This window comes from Artemia franciscana, unplaced genomic scaffold, assembly GCF_032884065.1.
Source record: "Artemia franciscana unplaced genomic scaffold, ASM3288406v1 PGA_scaffold_62, whole genome shotgun sequence".
Lineage (NCBI taxonomy): Eukaryota > Metazoa > Arthropoda > Branchiopoda > Anostraca > Artemiidae > Artemia > Artemia franciscana.
In genome coordinates, this window is record NW_027062701.1 from 795,995 (window position 1) to 823,376 (window position 27,382).

General features: G+C 34.7%; 2 protein-coding genes across 5 annotated transcripts; both read left to right on the top strand.

The window, feature by feature from the left end:
* The first annotated feature begins 1,531 nt into the window (after positions 1–1,531).
* LOC136042092 (golgin subfamily A member 6-like protein 22) lies at positions 1,532–14,156 on the top strand. 4 transcript variants are annotated; one of them, XM_065726990.1, is made up of 2 exons: positions 1,532–1,601; positions 13,337–14,156. In XM_065726990.1, the coding sequence occupies exon 2, from the start codon at positions 13,345–13,347 to the stop codon at positions 14,116–14,118; it is 774 nt and encodes a 257-aa protein (XP_065583062.1). In that variant the 5' UTR covers positions 1,532–1,601; positions 13,337–13,344; the 3' UTR covers positions 14,119–14,156. The 4 variants fall into 4 exon arrangements, with proteins under 4 accessions (XP_065583062.1, XP_065583063.1, XP_065583059.1 ...); XM_065726991.1 differs by having other exon boundaries at positions 1,580–1,601; positions 13,340–14,156; XM_065726987.1 differs by lacking the exon at positions 1,532–1,601 and adding an exon at positions 1,660–1,810.
* A 6,410-nt stretch (positions 14,157–20,566) lies between these two features.
* On the top strand, positions 20,567–21,010 carry LOC136042079 (coiled-coil domain-containing protein 115-like). Its single transcript, XM_065726970.1, has one exon. It carries the CDS (start codon positions 20,567–20,569, stop codon positions 21,008–21,010), a length of 444 nt encoding a protein of 147 aa, XP_065583042.1.
* Positions 21,011–27,382: the final 6,372 nt, after the last annotated feature.

Below are 27,382 nucleotides of genomic sequence, written 5' to 3' on the forward strand. Positions count from 1 at the left end.
CCATCCCCTAGGGCTTAAATACAATAAAACCTACTTATATCCATTGATTTTCTTTAAATAGATAGTAGCTCTATGTTTCCTAGCTTCAGTAAATTTAAATGTAATTGTGAGACCAGGGATTACAAAGTAGGTGAAAACTTGCAAATGAACCTCTGGTGAAATGGATATCAATTTAAAGATTAAAAAAACTGTTAGAAAATAAAGAAGACAAATGAATAAACAAAAGTACCCCTTTGCAACCATTTAATGAATTGTCACAAATATAGGTCACCCTTAAGATTGAAATGAACAAAGCTTCAATTATGAATCCATTTTCCTTTAAACAGACTGAAGGGGCAAACCTCCAAGCTTTGACAAATTCAATCTCACTTTTGGGCATTCTCACCTTTCCTTTTCAAAGGAAACTTTCTTTGGATGTTTCCCATCCAACTAAAAACAACACGGATGGCATCAGGTACAAGTGACCTTCTACTTAGCCTACATACCAAAGGGAAAAGCATGCATCTCTATACTATAATTTACCTCCAACCTGCCTAATGTGCAAATATATAGCCAAATTATGTAGTTCCAATGTATTCTGTCACCTGTTACCTTTTCCCCCATTCTTGCTTTGTTTACAGTTGCTTCAATTAACAGGGAGTTAAAGGTTGAGGGATAGATTGGCAGAATCAATGGGAAACATGTAACTTCTGCTATAAATATTTTTAAAGGTCATCAAAGATCAAGGCCCTCTAGAGCAAGAATGAGTGGAGATGTGTACTTTGAAATACCTTCCCAGGACATACTTTAGCCTGTAGACCCATCCCTGAAAGTTTCATTTTCCTAACCTAACCCATTTCAGTGATAGCAAGAAGTCAATCAACTAGAATTTTACTGGATAAAATTACCATCCTTTGGAATAGACTCTGAATAGTCTACCCTAGCCTACTTCTTCAATAGGATTAAAGAGAGTCTCAGAATAATGATTTGGCAGCCCATAAATCCTCAAATTATCTGTAATACTTCACCTAGGCCTGTTTACAGAGCCTAAATGGAGTCAATGCTTAAAATGCTACCATGTGGCAATTTAATGGAGCCTCAATGTTACCTGGAAGAAGTCAATCCTTAGAATGATTCCAAATGGCAATTTAAGGTAATAATTTTGCCTGGATATGCCAGAAAACATTGAAAACTTTGAATTAAATAATAAGTTTTTCATTGATTTAACCTACTTGCTAATAGATAGCCTACTACTCAGGGTGTCCTTTAATGTTGGTCCCAAATTATGGTGATATACTAACCTGGCTCAGATCCCTCTTTCTTTTGCAAAATCACTGTCCCACCTTCTTCCAAGCAAATAACTTCATATTCCATTACTTCATTCTTGTCCATATTTATTTTTTGTTGAATGAGATTTTTATTGAAGAAGGTGAATTATGTACTTACTGCGCTTACCATTCTTTTGAGCACGGTAAGAAAATCTCTTACTGCGGTTACTGCCGGCAGTAACTATTCTCGTTCCCAGTGGGTTGGGCAGTAACCATTTTCCCGCTAGGAACGGAAATAGTAACCATTCGGTTACTACAGTAAGTCCCTGGAACACACCCAAAGAAAGTAAGAAAGTAAGTAGATAATAAGTAATTTCGTTCTAGAAAAGACACAGTGTAGTACTATAGACTGAAATCAGGATATCTTTTTCTGAATTCGGTCCAATTTCAATGGAATTTACATCATTCACCACTATGCAGGTGGTATTTTAGCAACAGTGGAAACTCCCCAACACTTATTTTTTTATTGCAATATACTTGCACCAGAAGCTAATAAGATTAAGGTAATTTGCAAAAATCTAAAGATTGTGGAAATTTTTGACTCCATCATAGCTTACAACTAGCCTACCTCCTAATAATGAAATGCCAATTTATAGTATGATGATCCAAATTATGAAAAAGACAATGGAAAATGAGCTGGTTTATTAGTGAAAATCTACTGTGCAGAAGAGAGCAAGAGTGAGTAGGAAGATCCATCTTGGTACAAGCCAGCCTCCTGGCCTTAAACTGCTGGGGACAGGCAGGTCAAGTACTCTCACTTCCCACAAACCAAAAGAACAGAAGAGAAGATGAAAAAGAATGATTGCTAGTATCATTTTGTAGTCAAAGGGGTATCAAATGTGAAAATGTGTATCAAAGGGGTGAAATGACTGTGCAGTCTGTTTACCCTCATACAAATTCTAGAACTGGTATCCTCAGAATAAAAATTAGGCTAATTAAAAACCAAATAAATCTTTAGAATAGGTAAGACTTTGTTAAAAATGTGGTGTTTTTTTGTTGACCAAGGTACTCATTTGTCAAGTGAATGAAAAAGATAACAGACTATGCTAGTTCATCATCTAGCCTATTCTCAACTGGTCACTAAGCCTGAAGACTAGCCTAATGATAGAGTTCTCATTTTAAAACTCTGAAAAAGGATTTTAATGATTACATCCAGTTTAAATGCATCCTAATCAGGAGTGCACCAGGATAGACATATGTTACCACAATATTTATTTTGAAATAACGGGCTTAAAGACCTAAATCTAGAAATTATTCTCATTTTCCTATTTTTAATTTTTTTAGAATATATAAACTCTATTACCACACATTATCCCCAGCCTCCTGAAAGTATCTGGACATAACACTAAGTTATATCCTAACAGTGAAAAATTGTAGACATAGTAGCATGGCAATATCTTCCTGGAGTATGTTTTTAGGCCTGAATTTATTCCTTAAATTTTCATTGACCTAACTCAACTAATTTCCAAGATAGCAAGAAGCCCCTAAACTAGAATTCTAGCATGAAGTTAAACTGGAAGCAACTCTAAAATAAAATAAGTTGAAATCACCTGAATCCTATCAAGCAATTGTTTTATGATAAAGTTTAGCTCAGAAGAAGGTTAGGGTATAAGTTAAGGGTTAGTCCAGTACATAAGGAAACATGTTAAGTCAATAATTATTAATTCATAGTAGCCTATGCAGAATAATCCTAGTTAACATATTCTTTTGGGGGAGAACCTTTATCTTCACTTCTTTCACTATTGTCCAATTTTTTTTTATCAAATTTCAGAAAAAATATGTATTTGACTGTATTTTCTGTTTTCAAAAACATCAGTGCCATCTACTAAAAATATATTAGGTTAGGTTAGATTAGCTAAATGGAACTTGTGTCTTTGTTTATAACTGATTTTAAAGACTTAGAGAATAGACATAAATATTTCAAAATATGATAGAAAAACTGCTAATTTAAGGAAAATAGTGATGATGAAGTTTCTCCCCAAGCAAAATATGTTAGCTTGGATTATTATGTATGTTATTACCTTCAATATTTGCTAGGAGCAATCTAAGGATTTCTCCTTGTATAGCTCCAGAATGATGACTTGAGCTGTATACAAAGTTCATTAGTGACCAGCAGCTGTTTCAGGTGATGACATCTAGTCCTTGAGTTGGTGCTACCAGTAGATCATAATGCTGGGAGAGTATTAGCCTTTAATAACTTGTAGGCCAAAATGGCATCCCTTCTATTTCTCATGCAAACAATTGCAGAGAGATTCAGCTTTGATATTCCTACAGATTAGAAGGCTCCTACATGCCAAATATCACTTTAGTTGCATTTCTCTGCACATCTTCAAGAACTTGTATGTCTTTTTTAAAATAAGGGGAGGTAAAAGACATTTGAACTTCAAGCTTAGGATGAACAAGTTCCTCATATAGAAGACTGATGACTTTACAGGAGTGAGTAGAAATAGCACACTTAATCAGTCTCATGATCGAACTAGCCCCAGCAAAAGACCTCTTAGCATGGGTGCTGAATTTTTGTTCATTGTCAATAGTGACACCACAATCTGGCTCATTATTTACAGTAAAGAGTGGTTGGCCTTAGAAAAAACAAGAGTGGCAAGGATTCTGTTTACCAAAGTGAATGATATGGCACTTGGCAACATTGAATTCAAGAAACCAGGCCTTTGCCCATTGGCCCAGCAGTTGAAGATTAGATTATTTTGTAGCATGGCATGGTCTGCCTCTACACAAGATATTAAATAGTGTAGGACCCAAAATACTTCCCAGTGGAACTCCTCTCAGAAGATGCATAGAGGAAGAAAGAATACAATTACCAGAGTCATCAAATAACTGTATGCATTGAGATTACAAATAAAGAGAATAAAGGAGCCAGAGCAAAGGATTTCTCTTTGAGCTTGTCTGCACATGATTTAATTGCAACTTGCTTATGACACACTCTGTCAAAAGCTATAGAAAAGTGAATCAGAATCAAGTAAGCAGGCACCCCAATATCCACGACCTTGGTGATGTGATTGTACAGTTCAAGGAGATTGGTGTCAACAGATCTTCCTAAACAAAAGCCACATTGTGAATTGTGTAAATGAGTATTTGCCTCTAGGTGTTTAACAACTGCAGAGTTGTTAAACAAGACCATTGTTAAAGAGTTGTTAAACAACAAGAACCTTAACAACTGCTGATGTCATGCTAATGTGTCAATTATTTTTAGCAAGGTTTTTTCTACCTTTTTAAAATGTAGGAATGATATGTGCAGTTTTCCAATCCAGAGGTAGTCTGGAAAGATTTAATGATAACAGGAACAGCAAGGAAAGAGGTTTACACAAATTTGTTGAACATTCATGTAGGATACATGGGTGAATGCTGTCTGGACTGGCAGATCTGTTTAGTTTGAGGGAAGTTTCTTTGAACCAATATATCATTAATCAGAATTGGTTTCATCTTATGTGATGCATCATACAAAGGAGGTGTAGGATAACCAATACTGGAATTGGAGGAAAAATAGATGAGAAATATTGGTTGAAATTTCAACTGTCATCTCAGAATCAGCAACTGATAGACTATTATGCAGGATATCTGTGACTGTGCATCTGTTGCTACATTTTTGAGTGGCATACTGCCAGAAAGATTTAGGGTTATCTTTAACTTCCTCAGCCAACTTTTCCTCAAACCTTCTCTTCAACTCCTTTGTTTGGATGGTTGTTTGATTACAAAAAGATCTGAAGACTTAATAATTTTCTGGGGTCTTATTTTTATATAGCAATTCTATGTTTGGTGTTTTCTCTTGATTAGCTTGCTTACTTTAGTAGTTAAAGAAGATAAACTTTTTGCCTGAAAAATTCTGGTGCAAGACTTTTCAACCTGCAGAATTTTGTTTATACATTTGACAAGCTCTCATCAATAATAATCTTTTTCCAGTTGACATTGTTTTGCAAGCTTTTCAGAGACTAGTTTGTAGTTTACGTATTTTGTTGCTTAGAAGAGGGTGTTTGGTAGGCAGACATAACTCAAAAATAATTACCGCATGGTTTCTTTTACCAACAAGTGTGGTTGCATTCTTAATAAGAAGGTCAGGGCTACTGATAATAACCAGATCAAGAGTGTTGGAGACTTGACCTTGCCTGAAACAAGTTGGTTGTGAGATTGTTTGACAGAGGGATTAACAGAGAGGACAGACAAAAAGAGCACTTGGGATTTTATAAACAACACCCACTACAATTGAGATTGTTTGATTGTGTATGTTTATCCACACAGACTCAATTTCATCTTTAGTCAGAGAATTAAATTAAATGAGACCAACCTTTAGCCTATCTCCTATATATAGGCACACTCCTCTGTGGTAAAGTGGGGAATTCAAATTAGAAAAGAGTTGGTAACCATTGATTTTGATTTCATCAGGATTATGAAGTAAGAGTTGTTTTCTGGGCATATTTCCTTATGTACTGGACAAACCCTGCACTTACACACAAGATTAGTATCATTTCAATCTTGTTTGCTACCAAGAAATTGTCAGGGGGGGGGTGTGAATTTGAAAAGGAGCTTTGTTTTTACCAAGATATAGATACAAATGGGTAGGACTACTTGTATATTGCATTGACCACACTCAAGAAGTGAAGTTAGGTTAATCATAATAAAATATACCAGAATATGGTGAAAGCATCATATTTTATTAACAAAATCATGGAAACTACAATAGAGAATTATGGAAAGCAGGCCTGCCTAGAATGCATAGATGTCAGTAGAAAAAAAGACATCAAAGTGGTATGCCTTTTATATTATATCTCCACCTAATATAATATTCACCTAATTTATATCTCAGTAATGAAAAAAAAAAATCTAAATTTACTTAAACCCTAATTCAGCTCATATAAACCCTCAACAGGTCACATTGATTACCCACTTTTAATTCAGAAACTGATTAGCCTACATTTTTTCAGTCTTTGTAAGCTATATAAAAACAGATGACCTGGCCTAAAATTTAGTAATTTTTTTTTGGACTGTTGAATGTTTTACTTTAATCTAGTAAAAATCAGTGTAACATTATTTCCCATTAGAAGGCTAGAAAACCACTTGGGTGCAAGAATAAAAATAAATTAGGTTCCAGATTGAATATAACTTGGAAGGAATTCATTTGAGCACTGAAACAGGTTTCGTTTGAAGCCCTAGAATAATTTAGTAGACCATTTATATTTATTAATTTGAAAATCTTTTCCCAAAAATACATTTTTCAAAGAAAAACAAAAAACTCCATGAAACTAAAAATGAGCTGAAATAAAATCAAATAATCCACCAAACATGAAACTACCACAAATCACAATGAATAAGTAAATGATTCAAAAATGAACAGAACTTAAAATATATAACCGGGTCAAACTCAAAACGAGCAGAAATGAATATGACTAGGGCTCACAACCCCCTTGCGTTCTGAAGGTCAGTTCATAATTTGCACTTTGCAGAAAAAAAAAATACATTTTAAGTGTTTTTGCTATTTTAACTTTAGTAAATCAAAAATTATTAAGACTTTAAGGAATAAATATCAGCACATGTATGTTAAACTAAGCAATACAGATTCATTTTTATTTTTTCATGAGCCCAACTCATTTTAACCTCTGCTTGTTTTGAGTTTACTCAGTTATTTATTGTAATTCTGTTTGTTTTTGGCTTCATTTATTTATTGATGGTTGTTTGTGGTAGTTTTATGCTTGGTGGATTATTTGATTTTATTTCTGCTCATTTTTGGTTGAATGGAGTTCTTCATTTTTCTTCGAAAAACGTATTTTGTGGAAAAAAGTTTTCTAGATTAATTTATGTTAGTTTTTTATTAACATAGTTTATATATGAAAAAAAAATAATAGTTTAAATATTTTCGGTTTTCTTTAATAATTTACAGTTTTGACATCTTTTTTTTGCAAGAATTTATGATTTGGCTTGCTATTTGTATGTTGGAGAAACTTTTTCAACAATTTTTAACAAGCTACATCTTTTTGAAAATGTTACCCAAATAGCACTTATTAATTTATTGTTCTACCTCCTTAAATTGACCTAAAAAATAAAACTAAATAGCATTCCAAAAATTTTTTACCTATGCTCTTTGACAACCTGGATACACTTACACTCTTTTTATTTAGTTAAATGACATGGGAAGAAGTTGTAATATAAGTAGATCCAAAAGTTTCAACTTAATACCCTAAGTCAGTCTTGGGATTTTGCTGAGATGTCTTATTGGCAACCACCATACATACAGTTGATTTTGATTTAAATTTAAAACAACAGTAGTGTGAAAAGTGTACTCATAGTGTCTTCTTGCTTGTTCAAAATCCATCACAACTTACCCGCAAAGGTCTAACTTAATAATGTAAGCTGTTCTTGAGATATTGTTTGGTCACCCTTTTTACATTCTGCATGATCATAGTTTGTTTTGATTTAGTTTAACATCCACCTAAATATTCCTTGAATCCTTCACCTTAATACCCTTAACTTGTGTAGTAGCAATAGTTTTGGGGTTCACCCAGCTATAAATTTTGGGAGGGGGATGGATAAATTAACTGAGGAATGGTAGTACTTGTTTAAAAGGCAAAATAAAGCTTTTAGAATATAAGGTACATTCCTTTTTGAAACTATACAGTAAATATGTACTTATAAAATAAAATTAAGCCACCTTTTTTTGTGCGCTAGTTTAGCCAAAACATCTTCTGCATTGACTAGAACATCCCTGTGTATGGATAATAAGGCCAATTCACTTCTCAGGGTAGAAAAAGAATGCTTGCACATAACCATAGTGATGGAAATTGTTGCACCAATCTTCAAAAATTGATGTATATTGAGGAAAATGTTCTTAGCACATTTTTTAAAGCTTGTATGAAGTATTTTGGTGCCCTATTTCCTAACAGTATCTACATTCTCCTCTGTAGAGCTAACTTGGCTTGCAAGCTTACCCTATAGCTTTCTACATCAAGATGCCAAAAATTAGTCAGAGTATCTGATATATCCTTTGTTTTTTCTTCATCAATCAAAATACAGTGCTGACAAAGTAGGTATTGTAGTGACTCCAGCAACTTTCTGTGACTAAGGATTTGCTGATGGAGGGATGTTGCAGAGTGTAGTTGATAAATGGGATAAACACAGAAAGTCGGTAATATATTTCAGGATCGTTTTATGCTGTTGCTTTTTTATCCTTATAAGGTTGTTTTGGAGCTCACCTGGGTATTCTAATGCTGATTTCAGCATCTGGACCCAGTTTAGTCCCTTCAGTAAAAAGAGGTTGAAATATAGCTTCGCTCCTCTCTCTAATGTCTCTAATTTTGCTTTTAAGATCGTCAGTGTGTTTTAGAAAATATACAATGTCTATAGGTTCTGATTGCCCAATGTCAGTAAATTGTGTGAGAGACTAAAAACTTTACTGATAGTAACCATAGTGCAAAACTGTATCTGTCAGTAACAGATAACAATAACTTTTGCTTGGAGATTCAGAAGCTGAATCAGGATGTTGTTGAATTCCCTTCATAGCCTTACAGATAATAATGAATATCTCTGTAAACAAATTGATTGCTTTTAAGCACTCCATCCATCTAGTCTTACAAAATTTGTTCCAACATATTCTTTTTGTCCATGTGATAGGATTACTCTCTTGAACAAATTTGTTTGAAAATTACAGAGCATTTAGGTGATATTCTAAAGAAATTAATTACTTCTTTCAAAGTTCCTAGATAATTTCTCATAAAAGGTATGTTGTACAAATGACACAGGGCTAAGTTTAAGGAGTGACCACCGTGAGCATATAACTGCATGGGGAAATATTTTTTACAGACTATAGCTGTACAACCTTGAAACTGGCCACTCATAGATGAAGCTTTATCATAATCTTGTACCCTTAAGTATTTTAAATTGCTTCCCGTTTCAACTAAGGCTTCTATCAACCAACTAAGGTCTGATATCAACCAATTGTTTCCTTTTGAAAAAGTATATAATTGTTGATTTTTGTATTGAAATGATGGACGACTAAATAAAAAACAGGGATAGAGTCTTCTGTGTAAACACTGAAAAAACACACACTGACCTAAATGAAGTTCAATGATCTTAGAAGCCCAAGACTATAACAGCATGTGGCTTACTTGGTTGCTAGCCTGGCATTATTCCCAATGCACTTTCATAAAACAAAAATTCTTGTGTAGAGATCTTCACACATTACCTACTTGTTGTGCATACATTACTCTATATCAATTTGATTAAAACACATAATGAATTTGGTTAGCTTTTACAATAGTTTTGCTTTAATTTGATTTTATAAAAATAAATAAATCATTCTTTTTTAATTCTTGTCACAATAAGATTTACGGCACACAATATCCTTTCGTATTAGTCAAGATCTATAAGAATTTTGACCCTACAGGAGAAATTTTGGAAGGGATTTTGGGACATTTTGTTCCCTATAGTCCAAAGAATATAAAACAATTCTTCCAGGATTGACACAACCCCCTAGAACCCTGGGACAAGGTTATAAGTTATACCTTGTAAGATTTTTACAGAACGAGTGGCTGTAAAAGCTTCAGGTGGGTTTATTTGACCTGAAATTGGAAGTTATAGTGCCATTTTTAAGTGTCAAAAGTGATTTGAGAGCAACCAGCCCCCCCCCCCCCACATCCATCATTTCCCAAAACAAACATCCAATCAAATTTTTGAGACATCCATTTTCTTCAGCATTGTTGAAAGTGGTCCAGTTATTATCACTTTCGAGATATCACCCGCGCCCCAAAGCCCTCAGGGCAAGGGCTATAAGTTAGGCAATTTGTTCTTTGTTTATGTATAGTATATGTTATTGAGAAAGGTATATATGTTTTAGCTTAATTTTCTCAAAATACAAAGGGTATTCAGGTGAGTCTTTCAGGGAATGCTAGGGGAGTGTTGAATTAAATCAAACCATGTTATGTGTATATGGGTTGTAAAAAGGGTGTAATACAGGAATGACTGATTATATTAATTTAGAACTTTCAAGAAATGACAAGGGAACTAATTCAAAACATACTATGTACTTACATATTGCTGATACAGGAGTATCACAAATATTTTTGGAAGGGCTTACCATATCAAGAGAAAACGTCTGGGGCATCATGAGTGGAATATTCAACTGACCAAAAGGCAACATGCACCTGCTACTACTGCTATTAATACTGCTACTTTTACTGTTACTACTACTTACAATACACTATCACTGTTACTATTTTTTCCCACTACTACTATGATACTGGTAAAATTAAGGCTATGCATATGAAGGTGAAAATTTGACAGAATATTCAAGGGGAACTTGAACTAAATCAAAACACACTATATGCATGCAGATTGTCAAAAGGGTGCCTCTTAAGAATGCATTTGGGTACTAATCCATTCCAGGGTATGAAATTGAGTATTTGCTATATCTCAAGAATGGCTTAGGGTATCAAGTTGAAACCTTCAGGAACTGCAAAGGGGAGGGAAGGGGGGCAAAGTGGATATTGAATTGGGAGTGGGAAGAGAGTGGGGGGGGGGTCTAAAAATGTTCTTTGATCAACCCTAACGTTTTTGCATTATAGCCCCCTACATGTATTTTAATATGTCCATAGTTAAGTAGCAATGCTAATCAACAGAGAATATGGATTTTCATGTGATAAAAGCAGTATATCTGTGAATAGCATATGGATTAAGTTGAAGCTTTCAGGAAGTTGGAAGGGGCAGATGGGGGAGGAGGTATAAAGGCTTTTGTATTAAGTATCTAAGGTTTTCGGATTACATTTTTTGGGACTATTGCTCTTGTGCGACTACAATCTATCCCTGGTTATGTAGCAGTGTAGACTGAAAGATACAGTGGATACCGAAATTATCAAATTTGTGAATCTGCATTATCTCAGGAATGGCTTGGGGGATCAGGTTGTAATTTTCTAGGGAATATTGGGGCCACTTGTACCTTGAAATTTGAATTAGGAGAGAGAGAGAGAGAGAGGCTAATTGATAGAATGCACATATCTAGGTAATCTAAATAGCACATCTTCTACATCCAGGATTGACTCTTGTGGATTGAGGTGAAACTTCTGGAATGTGAGGGGATGATGCAAGGGGCTCGTATTTGATGCTTACAGATAGGGGATGAGGAAAGCAAATTTGTGCCTCCCATCATTGTGAATGTTTTGGCACTATTCACCCCAGTGGAACTAAAAATATATTCATTAGCTAAGTGCCCCCAAAAAATTTGTTATATTATCCAATATTTATCTACAATAGCAATTTTATCTAAATTCTCAAGGTGTAATTTTATATATAAAAATATTGTTTTGTCAAACCTATTCAACACCTAAAATTTATATAGAAATCTTTGAAAATAATGGACATCATTTTTTTTGAAAACGCATTTTAAACTATGGGCGGTGGTTTGCTCTCTGCTAAATTGCTAAAGGGTCTGAGAGTGATAGCACTAAAATGCTGGAACTGCAAACCTCTTGTGAATATTTTTCGACACTATGGGTATGCAAAATACCCTTTCAGGTTTCCCAGCATTTCAACTCCAGAAATTGCACCAAAAAATAACATTTTTGGTGCAATATGGAACGTTGTTTATGATGGCGTTGTCCAGTCAAAATTATAAAAAGTGATTCTATATATATAAATTAGCTTTTAAGTTGAGCCTTTAAACAGCTTCCTGTGGGGTTCTAGTGTCTTGTTAGAAGCAAAGAAGGAAAAAGACAGAGAGAAGACACATCAGTGCCACCAATTTAAAAAAGTGCTTTACATTATTGTTCAAGGTTGGAAACGTTGTAACTGTCATGTATAGGCTTTTTAATAATGGTGATTCCAATGTATTCTTTTAATTTCGATCTGATATTGTTTTGAGGAGTTTCAGGCTCTTTCAAAATTTCTGAAATTTGTTCTTAGAATAAAATTTACTAAAAGATTAATAGAAATAATAGTTACAATCCCTGAGGCAGCTACGAATGGAAGTTCTTTCTCACTAGATATTGAAAAAAAACTTTCTTTTAAACTTTTGGTTACTATGGGTCGTGGTTCGCTCTTTTTAGGTTGCAGCTATTGCTGCAACCATGATCATGATAATAGTAATAGGAGTAGTTGTAGCAGTAGAAATACTACTAGTAGGAAGGCAAAGTCTTGCCTTCAGGTTCTTTCGAAATTTCTGAAATTCGTTATAAAAATAAAATCTACTGTAAAATTAATCCGATAATGGCTACAATCCCTGAAGCACCTACGCATGGCAATTCTATTGCACTTGATACTAAGAAATATTATGTTTAAAATTTTGGTTACTATAGGTTGTGGTTCAGTTCTTTACTAGGTTGCAGCTATTGCTGCAACCATGATCAAGGTAATAGTAGTAGTAGTAGAAGTAGTACTAGTAGTAAGACAAGAGTTTGCCTTGTATTGCCATTGCAAAGATAAATAGTTCCAAACGACTGCCCTACTTTGACCTAATAAATACATAAATATGTGAGATGGTCTAATATGTGTGGCAACATTAAGGGAGTGGGTTCTCGCGGTTATGTGTAAGTACTTCTTGAAATATTTTGGATTTAGTCCTAAAACTTTACTTTATGGAGGCTTCAGAACAGTCCCCGCTGTGGAAGAAAGTCCTCCTTTTACCTCTAAAAAATATTAGTCGAGAGCAATACTGTACCCTCGCGTTCTCTTGGGAGGATTCTTTCTTGAGGAAGAATCTAGATATTCTGTAAAATATAGAAAAATTGAAAGCTTAAATAAACAGTGAGAACAAAGAAAGGGAGGGAGAGAAATAAAAGAGTGCAGATATGCAACTTTTATAGGGAAGTTTCGCAGTATTTAATTTAATTTTTTTATGTTGTACTACAAGAGGTTGACACAATATAAACTACATCTTTCCCTGTTGTTATTTTTCTGTTGGGCAGTAAGGATGAGAATAAGAGCTATAACCTACGTGATTAGAATCTAAGATTTCCTTCCTGCATCCAAGGGAAGATGGGCTGTATCCCTCATTAAAAAAAGCGGATTCTGATTCGTTTTTCATGAGTTTTCTTCAGCAGGTAAAATGATGAAAGGTGGCGTACTTGTGATGTTAAGAAAACGTTCTCCGTTTTGTTCATCAACAATGAAATTGCAAAAAGAAGTAATAAACGCTACCGAAGAGCTGAAATATGAGGCTGAGCAACAGATTGAAGATCAAGAAAGAATCTTAGCGCTAAGAAATAAGTCTGGACTAAGACACAATCATCTTGCTATTGAAAAAGGACAATTTTTAAGCAGCCAAGATTTACCTTATTTCCGTTCTGTTCAGTTCCAAAGGAGAGTGGTAGCAAAGTTTGGTGTAAATAGCGGTGTTAATATTGGTATAGCATGGGATACAAAAGAAGAGTTTAAAAGTAAACTTGAATACTGGTCACTTGCAGAAGAAGGTAGTGGAAAAGAATTGATAGAGAAAGCTTGGAAGGAACATAATGACAGAAGAGCTGCATCCCTCGAAGAAGATAGAAAAATACAGAAGAGAGTTGCAAATAATAATAAAGAAAAGGAAAGTTTTTTGGATAGATTGAGAAAAAAGAATGAACAACAAAGGATAGCTAGGGAAGAAAAAGAAAAGCTAATGACCGAAGTTCGAGAACACTTTGGTTACAGTATAGATATTAGGAGTCCAGAGGCAAAAGCAATGCTGGAAGAAAAAGCAAAAGAACAGAAGAAACTTGTTAAAGAGGCCAAAAAGAAAGCTAAATTTGAAAAAGCAGTTGCTTTATCTACTTTGAAAGCATCACAGCAACAACAGGAAAGTGAAAGTGTTACAACCAGTGAAGGAAAGAGTGAATCTTAGTTTATTGTTTATAAGATGAATAAATAATTGGATCGTAATTTCAGTTTAGCATTTATCCAGGTAATAAAACAAAAAATCTTACTTGGTCTATTTCAGGGGAGATATTGGCATTTCTAGATGGGAGGGGGGCGGGTAGAGGAGCTAAGCTATTACTGATGTGATTGATGAAAGAAAGGAAAACAATTAAATCTATATGTTTATATTTTATTTTCTTATCTTCATTGACACACTTTTGTGTTTTGAAACTTGACTGACTTTAGGCCTATGCTCTTGTCTTCTTTGAAAGAAGTTTTGTTATTTTTTAGTGATTACCTCAAACTTTTTATTTCTCGTTTACCTTTAACAAGCATCTTATCTCCTGTTTTCAAATAGATAGAACCTCTTGTCCTTTTACTGTATTAGATATGCTATTAAATCTTTCTTTTTATGTTTCATGTCAATGTTTGTAGGTTGTTCTTACAACCTATTTTTAATCTAATTCTCATTCCTCAATTGATATCAAGTTATGCTTATAAGTTTGTCTGCCCTTTACAAAGTATCTGTCAGTGAAGTGTAGAACCACTTGCAAGGAGAAAATGTCCTAGTTGCTACTCTAGAAAAGTCAGGCCCTGCAACTGATCTATGAAGTGGATAGTAGAGATAAACTTTTAATCGTTTGAGGCCAAAAAGAATATTAAATGCAATTTTTCCATAGTCAATTTAATGCATACCACCAGATACAAACCATTGTTCTAAGGCATGTATTTGTCTTATTATCGGACTAGCTATTGTGGTGAATGATTAGTAAAGAGTGAATCTTCTCAGTAGAAACTTAAAATCCAAAAAACAAAAGTTTTATAATATTGGATTGATAGATGAGTACAATCAAAGCTAAATGATCATAACGAGATTACGAAACTTGTAAAATATGTTGGACTCAAGCAATACTTACAAGTATAAAAAGTATGTATAAGTTTGTTTTTGATAAATATGGCTTGTAGACAATTTTTGTTGATATATAGCTTGTTGACAATCGTTCCTGATTATTTAAGTACACAGGGATTTACGAAATTTAGAATGCCTGAAATTAAATTCATTTAAAATTAACAAACCTACAACTCAAATCAGGTGGAACAGGACTCCTCAGATGAAGCTTTTTTTTTTTAACTGGTTTTATTCCTGTTCAAACAATTTGCAATATGCTAACTTTTTCGTTAGGACCTATTTCCTCTGGGGCTGTTTTGAAATTTTGATTCCATGTCATAAGGATGGGGGTGTACAGGGGAGCCTTGGGTGCACAAACTGTTGAAGATTTGGAGACTCACAGGCCCAATTATCTGTTTCAATTACGAATGTTTGAATTCCTTGAAAAATTCTTGTCAACAAGGTCTAAAATTCCAATCTTTTCTGCTAAAAGGTTACTTGTGAAGAATGAGTCAGTTGCATAATTTGGGGTTTTTCCCCAATGAGGTATGTGGTTTGTGCCATCCCCAAACACTTTTTGCTCCAACTATTCGGAGTAAAATAACTTCTTTAAATTTTGATTCAATATCACGGGGGCCAAGGAGTTGCATGGGACAAAAAATGACATGGGGGAATGGCTGCACTCCAATTGCTTTTGGCACTTAGAAACTTCATCATATCTTTCAATCCCTGATTGAATTAGATGTCTCACAAGTTCTTAGGACCACGAATTCTATCTGAAGGGGTCAGAGAAAAAAGATAGTGCACGAGGGAAACTTTTACTATGTCAAGGTTAGTGCAGTTGACTTTGATTCTACTCGGTTTTTCTTTGTTTTGTTGAAAATGCTTAGGAGCACCAAAATCATCAATGAATAAAATTAAAAAGTAACGTATACTGTAAAGCGGGATTATTTAATTGCTATTTTGAATTGTCAAGTAGAAGGGGAGAAGCCAGTGACTGGCCGACGCAGGGACCTTAGTAGTCAAGAAGCGTCGTTAATCTGATACGATACGAAGCCAGTGACTTATTTCCAGGGGGCATCACACCTTGAAGGAGGAGCGGAGAATGGGATCAAGAGCTGATCGTCTGCTAATTATTGGAAAAATGTACGGTTGCATTAATACTGATTTATTATCTGTCAAGAAAAGCAAAATACAAAAGATATAGCATAAAAATAAAAAAAAAAGAATCTCACTTTAGCAGAAAAATTAAAATCACACTATTCTACCAATGATTATATTTAATGACATCAGTTATGAATTATATAGCTCTTCTTTCAACAACTGAGAGGGGATCTGTAATATAGTTTTTCTTGAACATGCCACTGCGGGAAACGCAAATGGAACTTGTCATATCTATAAAAGGCACTTCGCATGGCCTTCCTTTCTGTCGCCACGAAAATTTTCTAGAAGAGATTCATAGCTAGCAAATTAGGAGTTGTAGCTGTACAGTATTAGTAATACGGGCAAGCAAGAAACGGTTAAGCCAGTTCTTGTTATTTCTGCTGTATTAGTAATACAGCAGAAAAATGCTAATTATAGTTCAACTTCTATTTCATTACAACACGAAAGAAAACAAAAGGGCTTGTTTTTTTAACAGTTCCTGTACAATTTTGTCAATATTTTCTAAAAGATGAAATGGTAAAAATATTATCCTTTCAACACTGGAAGCCAGACAATACCCCCTCCCCATAATGAGTTAAATTCATCAAAGGAACATATAAGACAGGCCAATGGTCACATTCAAACTAAAAATAAATATTTAAAATTCAATCAAAATATTTAAAAATCTGGCACCTAGTGGGGCAAAAAAGAAGAAAAAATGTGACTAGAAACTCCGGTTTTGAACCAATATTGACTCTTTCAAGAGGAGGATATTAGTCCGAAAACGTATGGCCGTATTTCCCAAAATTTTGAGGTCTTTCAACTTAAAACTAACTCTATTAAGAACAGCAGAAAAAAAGAGGGGCTCTAACTTCCTGGGTTATGGTGCCAAGGGGCTGACACTTTTCATGTCAGCTAAATCTAGTGATGTCAGCTAAATTCTGCTAAATTAAATGATGGAGCTTTTTATTCTCTAACTCTTTCCATTTCTGAACTAAATCTTGACACCGTGGCACAATCACTTCCCACAATCAAGCTTTGCATGAATAAACTTTGCTGTACTCGAGATGCCATTCTAAATTAGTGTTTGTTTCACTCTAAAAAAAAATTCTTTGTAATAGGAAAAAATGTACAAGAATATACGGTAAATTTACGAAAGGAAGAGCTATATTCTCCCAAGTCAAGGGCCCCAGGAGGCTGAAAATCCCCATACGAGGGGGTACCCAAAAGAAACCGAACTTATGTTGTGGAGGTTGGACTTTCGGTAGAACCGGGTTCTCGCTGTAATTTTTGCTTCTTGCCAGGGAAACGGCCATTGAAACCATTTGAACGATAGAAACGGTCTACAAGGATAATGTTGGGGGGGGGGGAGCTCAAGTGCTTGATCGGTTTTTCCGTTTTAAAAATGGCAAAATGTCAATTGAAGATCGAACTCGCTCTAAACGTCCTTCGACGAACAAAGGGTAGGTGCAAAATTTGATCTTCGAATGCTGACCGCACCGCAAAAACAAAGCCGCGTAGAATCAGTATCTGCTTTGAAGGCAGAAACCCTCCTAGCCATAATCATTAGTACTATTTTATATTTTTGTCAATCAAAAAGCTTTTGATTTATTTTTGTTGTAATTTTGCACTTTTTTCATAAGTTATTTAACATTTTCCCGACTTTTGACCGTTTTTAAAACTTTTGGCCCTTTCATGCAGTGTTAGTATCCAAAAGTAGTGCTAAGCAATGTATTAATCATTTTGAAAGTTGAAGAAATTTATCATTTGTGCTAGTCTAAAATTACTCCTCCTCAGATGGAAACATTTAGGATCAAAAATATTGGTCATCGTCTTGTCAACAGGAACGGACCAAACCAAAAACTTTTAGACCAACTTATTGACTGAAGGTATTTGCACATTAATGAAAATTTCAGCGACCCGGTAATTTCTTGAGAATATCTTCCTTGGCTACTTTCCTTGTAGCCTACTCTCCAAGTACAGTCTTTGCTGTAGGTACCATGCGAGCCGAGGCACTTTCACACTGAAAATAGAGGCCCAGAACTTGTTTGGACCTCTGAAATTACTTATCTTTTGGACAAGTTACTCGTCCAATAAGTTTAAAGTTCATCTGAGGACTTTCTTGCAGAGGTCGGGAGGAGTGTACACTCCTAAAATTTAATGTCAGATACAAGTAACGAATTTATGAGTGTAGTTTTTTTAAGTGCTTGTCTGTATTGAGTTTCCTACAGACTATCAGTAATTAAGTGTTGAAGATAGTGTTATAATAAACAATCTAATTGATTTTTCCAATGTTGCAGCTAGGGCGAATGGGAAGACATTATTGTGGTCTAACCTTGAGTCTGGCAGACTATTCTGAAACACACTGGTCAAAATCTTTTTGACCAGTATTATACAAGTTTATAACAACTTGAAAGACATTCTTGAGATCCTGTAAACGCGTGCTAATGAGGGTTATCCCTCTATATGCTATTAAACCCCTAGCGAAGTCCCTAAGTAAAAAACGATGTTGGCAGCTTTTTATAACGATGGTGTACTTTTTAATAATCATAAATGATTGGAAAGCAACTAACCCCTCTCCCACTCCTACTATTTTCCCAAACGGATCCAATCAAAATTTTGAAATAGCCATTTTGTTCAAGGTAGTAAAGGTCCAGAAATTGTGTCTTTAAGGATGACAACCCCCCTCTCCCCCCTTAGCTCTTAGGGCAATGGTTGCAAGTTATGCCCTGGGGGCATATAAAGTTTTTTTTATAGAAAGCGATGTCGTGGAAACTTCAAAAAGGGCTCATTTGACTGGAAGTACCAGAAGACACTTATGTGTATACTTTTGATACTACTTCTACGGTTACTGTAACTAATGACACTAAGAGCATTAAGTTGAAACGTTTAGGGGGAGTTCCAATTAAACGAAAAAACTATACGCATGCAAGTATTAAAAGGGCATACAAGCAATATCATAGGGAGCGCTGCTCTACCATAGAGAGTAATATCATTGATTTCTTAAAAGAGCTAATTTGGTTGAAAAATTCAAAGTTCTAGTACCCTTTTTAAGAGTCAGAAGCTATTGGAAGGCAATCCGCCCTTCTCTTTAGCTCATAATTTTCCAAACACTTCCAAACAAAATTTAAGATAGCATAGCTGAAGGGTCTTGAAGCTGCATCTCTAGGGCTATTGCATAGGTCAACCCCTTACAGTTGCGTATTTTGCCCGTTATGTTTAAAAACTAAATGTCAACTTAAGATTAAATAAAAAAGCACCGTGTATATGCTGATTGCCAATAAGACATCTCAGCAATATCCCGAGAACGACTGAGGGTATTATGTTCAAACTTTCGGGGCTACTTCTATTACTAACTCTGCTCTTAAAATTTAAATAAATCAAAAGGGTGTCACTGTATCCAAGCTGTCAAAGAGCATAGTTAGATTTTTTTTTTTTGGGAATGGTATCAAGTTTTCCATTTCAGGTTAACTAAAATAATTTCAGGTTAACTAAACTAAATAAAACACTACCATTTGTGTCCAGATTATTAAAAAGGTGCATGTTGTTAAAAATTGTTGAAAAATTTTCTCCAGCATACGAATAGCAGGCCGAACTATAAATTATTAAAGAAAAACCGAAAAGATTTAAACTATTATTTTCTTTTTCCACGAAAAGGCAGTGTCAATATAAAACGAACAGAAATTAATTAAAAAAACTTTTCACAAAGTAATTTTTTCAAAGAAAAGTAAAGAACTCCATTAAACAAAAAATGAACAAAAATAGAATCAAATAATTTACCAAGCGTATAACTACCACAAATCAGCATCAATAAATAAATGAAACCCGAAACGAACAGAAACTACAATAACGAGTAAAACTGAAAACAATCAGAAATTAGCATAAGTAGAGCTAAAAACCCCCTCTGCCTTCCCAAGGCCAGAACATAATTTGCGCTTAACTGAAAAAAAATTAAAATATTTTCACTTTTATAACTTTAATAAACCAAACGTTATTAATATTTTAAGGAATGAATATCAGCATATGTATATTAAACTGACAATGCACAATAAAAGTACTTCTAGTACTAGAATTCTCTGAGACACCATAACAATTTCCTGTTGGGGGTGGGCAAGGATTATCCTTGGAGATGGTTGACAAGACCGAAGAAACACGTTTTAAAATCATTTTTTGGAATTTTGTTATCATGAAAATTTCAAACTTTGATAATTAGTTGATGAGTAAACATAAGAAATATTGGGTTCAAATTTATTACACTATTGGTGCTTGATGAATGGTTGACCATTTTTAATGCTAAATTATTTCCATTTATAACTGAAAACATAATATACACTCTTTAGATTCCAGATGTCAATATACCAAATGTTTTACTAGATTATTATGTATCTGAAACTTTCAGGACATGAATGCTGACGCTGAGCTTAATTTGCTGTCTTTGGAAATCTTACGCCTAATGGACGAGTATATCACACTTCAAAAAAATCTGGAGAGTCGAATGAACCATGGCTACCTTCATTTAACCAAAGCACGCTACATAATGGGAGAGAAACATTTGTCCTCAACTCAAATTCCCTACAATGAACTTACTGCTACAACAAAATCCTTTAGAGATTCGAATGATGACGGAACTACTTTTAGGATCGGTGACGAGAACACAAAAAGTGGGATTCAAAATATAACTAAAAGACCTATTAATTGGTTTGGGCTTCTTACCCCTCAGAGTTTAAAATCCGCCGACGTTTCATTCTCAAAAAGTATTCAACTGGCTGGAGATTTAGCATCTCTATCAGTGAAGCTACAGAAGTCAATTCAAAAATTCGAAGGACTTCTTGAGAAGCAAGCGTAATGGAAGAACTCATGAATATATACGAAATCAAGTTACATTCCAAATATTTATAGTAATTAAAAAAAAGGCTAATTTTCAGTTTCCATGTTAAGCTGAGTTGCAGATTAAAATATTTCCGTTGGCATTTAGTTTACCTCTTACAGTAATATAGCAGTGACTAGTTTATATGCGAACTTTTATTGTCCACTAGGTTTGAGGTTTCTTGAGCTTAATTTAAAAAAGGCTTTTCAAGAAAAAGTAAAGAGTAATAATAAAACTAGAAAGAACAGGACCAAAGTCATAAAATAAGTCAAACTTAAAATCAACAGGGCTTGTTGTGAATGAGTAAATAAAAACTAAAATTAGCAGAAATCAAAATGAATAAATAAGTCAAACTAAAAAAAGGACTTAATACAAATAGAAGTATGACTATTGTACCCGTAAAACCACTAAAAGCTAAAACGTCCTTTCCGATTTACTGACAAAATTTCTATTCCACAATGCGTGCGTTTTGATGAAATTCATTTAAAAAGCTTTTACCAAGAAGAAAGCTTTTCAAAGAAAGGTAAGGAGCTCTTTTAAACCAAAAAAGGAGCAGAAACTAAGTCAAATAATCTTCCAGTCGTAAAACTACCACAAATCACCATTAATAAATAAATGAAACCCAAAACGAGCAGAAACTAGAATAAGTAACCGAGTAAAACCCAAAATGAGCATAAATTAACATGTGTAGGGCTGACCCCCCCTCCTCCATACTCTCGGAAGACCAGAACTTAATTTACACTTTACTGAAAACAAAATCTGTTTTAAATGTTTCCGCGTTTTCAACTTTAATAAATACTAAATATCAGATATCAAAATATCAGAATATATGTAATCTGTCAATCTAAATTTTTTTTTTCAGTAAAGTGCAAATTATGATGCTCTGGTCTTCAGAAGGCATGGGGGGGTGTCAGTTTTACTCATTTTAATCTTGATATCTGGTTGCTTTGGGATCTATTTATTTAATGATGTTGATTTATGGTAGTTTTACGCTTGGGAGATAATTTGTCTTTATTTCAATCCATTTTTGGTTTAATAGAGGTCTTTATTTTTCTTTGAAAAATATTTTTTGTGGAAAAACTTTTTTGAATTTTTTCTGTTAGTTTTTTATTGACATTGTTGAAATTTTCAACAATTTCAATAGGTTTGAAAATTAATTTTACAAAGACTAAGTCACTAAGGCTAGGAATAAGTGAAGATGAAAAGGTGACGCTGGGTAACGAAAAGATTGATCAGGTGGGCAGCTTCACTTATAAAAATTATAAAAAAAGCTTATAAAAAGAAAACTTATTAAAAATGTGGTTCAATCCCTTTTTCTAGGGCTATAATGAAAGAAAGGTTGAGATGGCTAAGGCACGTTGTGTGGATGAAGAATGAAAGATTGCCGAAGCTTGTCCTTTTCGGCCAACCCTCTAAGGTAAAACGGAAGGAAGGTCGTCCTCGTCTTGGGTGGGAGGACGTCATAAAGAAAGATTTAAAGGAAATGGGAACTTTCTGTGAGGGTATAAAAAGAGAGACTTTCAATAGATTGGGATGGAGGAGGAGCGTGCTCAGCTGTGTTGACCTCAGGCGGCTTGGTGCTGCGGTGAGTTATTACTAGTAGTAGTAGTATATTGTAATTTGTGGTAGTTTTATGCTTGGGAGATTATTTGAGTTTATTTTTGCTCATTCTTAGCATAATGGAACTCTTTACTTTTCTTTCAAAAACTTGTCCTATGGGAAAAGATTTTTAAATTAATTTCTGTTCGTATTTTATTGATATAGTCTTTTCCATGGAAAAAAAAATATTGTATATTTTTACAGTTTTCAAACAGTCCGTGGTAAGGAACTGTAAGTAAGGAGCGACCCGGCTCAATAGTAACCGATACTCTAAAAACGGGATTTTGATACCAATAAGTTTCATCAAGTTTAGTCATACACATCAAAAGTTATGAGGCTGCGAAAATTTGCCTTATTTTCGAAAAAAGGGGGAAACTAAATTCATAGAATCTTCATGAAAATAATACCATCAGATTTAGCGTTTCAGAGAACCCTACTGCAGAGGTTTCAAGCTCCTATCCACAAAAATGCGGAATCTTGTATTTTTTGCCAGAAAAAAGATCAGGGATACGTGTTTATTTGTTTATCTGTTGTTGTTTTTTTCCAAGAGCGATCGCTATCGACCCAGTGATCCTAGGATGTCGTAAGATGGCGCATTCGAACGGAAATTAAAAGTTCTAGTGTCCTTTTAAAGTGACCAAAAAACTTGGAGGGCAACTAGGCCCCTTCCCACGCTCATTTTTTCCCCAGTCACCAAATCAAAATTTTGAGATAGCCATTTTGTTCAGCATAGTCGAACATTTTAATAACTCTGTCTGTGAGGACATCTTAATTCCCCCCGTCCCCGTGGGAAGGCCTACAAGTTATGAACTTTGCCCATTTTTTACATATAGTATCGATTATCGGGAAGTATACAGACGTTTTCTGGGGGATTTTTTTTCTGGTCGGGGGAAGGGGTTACATGGGAGGATCTTTCCGTGAGGAATTTTTCATAGGGGAAGATAATTTTCCTTGAAGGGGGCGCCGGATTTCCCAGCATTACTTAAAAATGATCACAAATCAAATTAAAAACAAGTTTTTTTCAACTGAAAGTAAGGAGCAACATTAAAATTTAAAACGAACTGAAATTATTGCGTATATAAGAGGGTTACCCCCTCGTCAATACCTTGCTCTTTACGCTAAAGTATTTTTAGTACTTTCCAAAAAGCTATTTATTCTAATTAAACAACCTTTGTGGTTCAGGTGTCATTAAAAAAAAATTGAGCAACATTCGAACTTTAGAGTAAAGACCGAGGTATTGGCGAGAAGGCGAACCCCCTCATATGCGAAATAATTTTTGTTCGTTTTGATTTTTAGTGTTGCTCCTTAGTTTCAGTTGAAAAAACTTGTTATTTTTTATTTAACTGAAAGTTCCAACTTCATACCCAAATCCAATTTTGAAATACGCCATTTGGACAAAATTCTGTCAAATTTTAACCTTCATACGCTTAGCCTGTTAAAGGTTTACAATTAAGAGAAATCGCAAATAATCGCAAAGCAAAGCAGACAATGTGGTAAAGGCCTCGACTAAGTCACTTTCAATTCTAAATATATATATATATATATATATATATATATATATATATATATATATATATATATATATATATATATATATATATATATATATATATATATATATATATATGTAATATGAAGAAAAAACAGCTTTTGAAGTAACCTTCACGATAGCGAAAAAGTGACGTTTTTCACTTTCGTGAAGGCCTCTTCCAAAAATTGTTTTTTTTTGCCTAATGTATTTTATCCTCGTTTGTTATTGGCTTTGTTTTGTTTTTTTTGCACATCATTAATATTTATAGTTCTTTTGGGGTAAACATTAAGAGAAAGGATGAGATGGTAGGATACGTTCTAAGAATGAAGGATGACAAATTGTCAAAGATTGTCATTGTCAGTCAACCATCTAGGGGCAAACGGAAAGTAGGTTGTCCCCGAATGGGTTGGGACGATGCCGTAGGGAAAGATATAAGGGAAATAGGAACTTCTTGGAAGGGTGCAAGAAGGGAGGCTTTAATTAGACTGTGATGAAGGAGCGTGCGCAGTTGTGTTGGCCTCAGTTGGCTAGATACTGCGTTGAGTTGTTAGTAGTATTTGTAGTACGTTTTTCTGTATTGTTTTTTGAAAACTGTACTAATTATATCTTTTTCAATTTTACAGTAGTGTAAAAAGAAAAGAGAATCAATATATCCGTCAGAGATGCCAGTACTTAAAGGTGAATGGAGGTTTATTGGTAGTTTATGTGTTCGAGTACCTATATTTTTACTTCAGCACTAAATAACAAGCATTTAATGAAAGTTACGCTTAACAATATCCCCTATTTCAATTGCTCAATTTTGTACTTAAGTAGTACTTGAATTGCATGGAATTGAAATTCTTCAAAACACAGAATTTAAAAAGGATTTAATCTTCTAAAGTCAAAATCTTACAATGTTCTAATTATAAATGAATGTTATAACAATTAAAAAATCTGTAATTAAAACATGAAATATTTTTTTTTATTTTGTCGCCTAAAATCAAGGAGGCACACTCGTGCCTCTATAAAGAGGCGACACACGACAATGTTAAGCGATCTTCGGTTCCAGTGGTCGCAGACGGATGGGGAGGGATGCATTTCGTAGCCCGAGCTCCAACTAAGAAACCTGCAAAATTTCATCCCCCTCCAACTTTTTCTTCATGGGGAAAATCTGGCCGAAAGTTTCGACCTGTCAACCCAAGCCCCCCTTTAACGTTGTCCGATCGGGCTGAAATTCACAAGTTAAGGTCCCCTAGGGCCCAGGAGCTTATCCGCGAAATTTCAGCTTGATCCGATAACTCCTTCCCTGTTTTCCAGAAACCACGCATAGCCACTTAAAATTCATTTACTTTTTTTTCCTAGACGCCTACAGGTCACATCCGACATCGGATCTGGGTGTACGAAGACTCATTCGATGCGGAATTCTCCGAGTAAGTGCCCATGAAAGTTTCGTAGGAAAATCTTAACCCCCCGAAAGTTTCGAACCTCTAACCCCCCCACCCCTTTTAACGTTGTCCGATCGGGCTGAAATTCACAAGTTAAGGTCCCCTACGGCCCAGGAGCTTATCCGCGAAATTTCAGCTCGATCCGATAACTCCTTCCCTGTTTTCCAGAAACCACCCATTAGCTATTTAATTAACGGATTTCTCTCCATAAGAGCCCATGTTAATTTGAAATTTTTAAAAGCTATTGAGAAGTTATATTTACACACATGCAAGTTATTAGCTCAGTTGGTAGAGCGTGAGATTTTTAATCCTCGGGTCAAGGGTTCAAGTCCCTTACGGGAGGTTTTTTTTCACAACATCAAAAAAATTTTGATAACACCTGGACAGCTTATCATTTGAGAGATAACAGAATATTAGCTTCTTATGAGCAAAAGAAACATTTCGGTCATTCTATCTATTTTTTTTTCTATTTTATACAATGATTTAAAAGCGGGGGGGGGGGGTTCCTCTCCTAATTCCTGTACGAGAAGTACAGGAATTATTAAATTACATCCACCATGGATTGTAGAAAAACGTACAGAATTAATATGAAAATAAATTAAACCTGTACAAAAGAGTCTTTAAAAGCGGGGGGTTTGCCTCTCCTAATAGTCTTCTTATAGTCCTAATAGTCTAATAGTCCCATGTTAATTTTTGAAATTCTTAAAAGTTACGAATATCAACATTCAAGTACATCAAAATAATCAGCTCGGCACGGCGAGAATGACTGCAAGCATCATAAAAATCCAGCTCCATTCCAGATGTCCGAAATAAGTGTGATATAAATGTGCTTTAAGTATATATTTTATAGCCTTTAAGTGCTCATTGCCAATTTTTAGGCGAATTTTCAAATGTTTTGAAGAAGTTTAAGTTTTTCTCGATTTAATGAAACGTGGATATTTACTTATTTTATATAAATAGTTGCTAAATAAGATAAATAATATATAATTTACTATAATTACCTAAAGATGTTTCCTATATGAGAAGGCATTTTTAGAATAAATTCTTTATTATAGGCTTTTGGACGTAGCGATCAAAATAAAAGTGTATACTTTTGTTAACACCTGGACTGCTTATCATTTGAGAGATAACAGAATATTAGCTTCTTATGAGCAAAAGAAACATTTCGGTCATTCTATCTATTTTTTTTCTCTATTTTATACAATGATTTAAAACTGGGGGGGTTGGGGGGCGGCAGCCACCCAACTTCCTCTCCTAATTCCTCTACGAGGAGTACAGGAATTATTAAATTACATCCACCATGGATTGTAGAAAAACGTACAGAAATAATATGAAAAAAACTTCGTTTTCTTAAAGAGTTAAAGAGGCTGCGTCCCAAAGTCGAACCTTAAAACGTACAGGAATTAGAAGAGGCAGTTGGGGGGCTGCCGCCCCCCAAACCCCCAGCTTTTAAAGACTCTTTTGTACAGGTTTTTTGTTTTTTTGCTAACCCCCCGCTCTTGGCTTCGGAAAGGCCCTCTTTTAATTAACAAAAAATTGAAATGAATGAATAATGGAATAACTTCGAAAAATGTTGAACACAAGAGGACAGGAGAACCATTGCGCCGAAACTAGTAATTAGTAACAATGAAGTCCCCCCACAAAAAAAACTGTACAAAAGAGTCTTTAAAAGCTGGGGGTTTGGGGGGCGGCAGCCCCCCAACTGCCTCTTCTAATTCCTGTACGTTTTAAGGTTCGACTTTGGGACGCAGCCTCTTTAACTCTTTAAGAAAACGAAGTTTTTTTCATATTATTGAA

What these genes read in the sequence shown, in the direction of transcription:
- LOC136042092 (XM_065726990.1), top strand. Translation starts at nt 13,345, where the DNA reads ATGATGAAAGGTGGCGTACTTGTGATGTTAAGAAAACGTTCTCCGTTT.
- LOC136042079 (XM_065726970.1), top strand. Translation starts at nt 20,567, where the DNA reads ATGAATGCTGACGCTGAGCTTAATTTGCTGTCTTTGGAAATCTTACGC.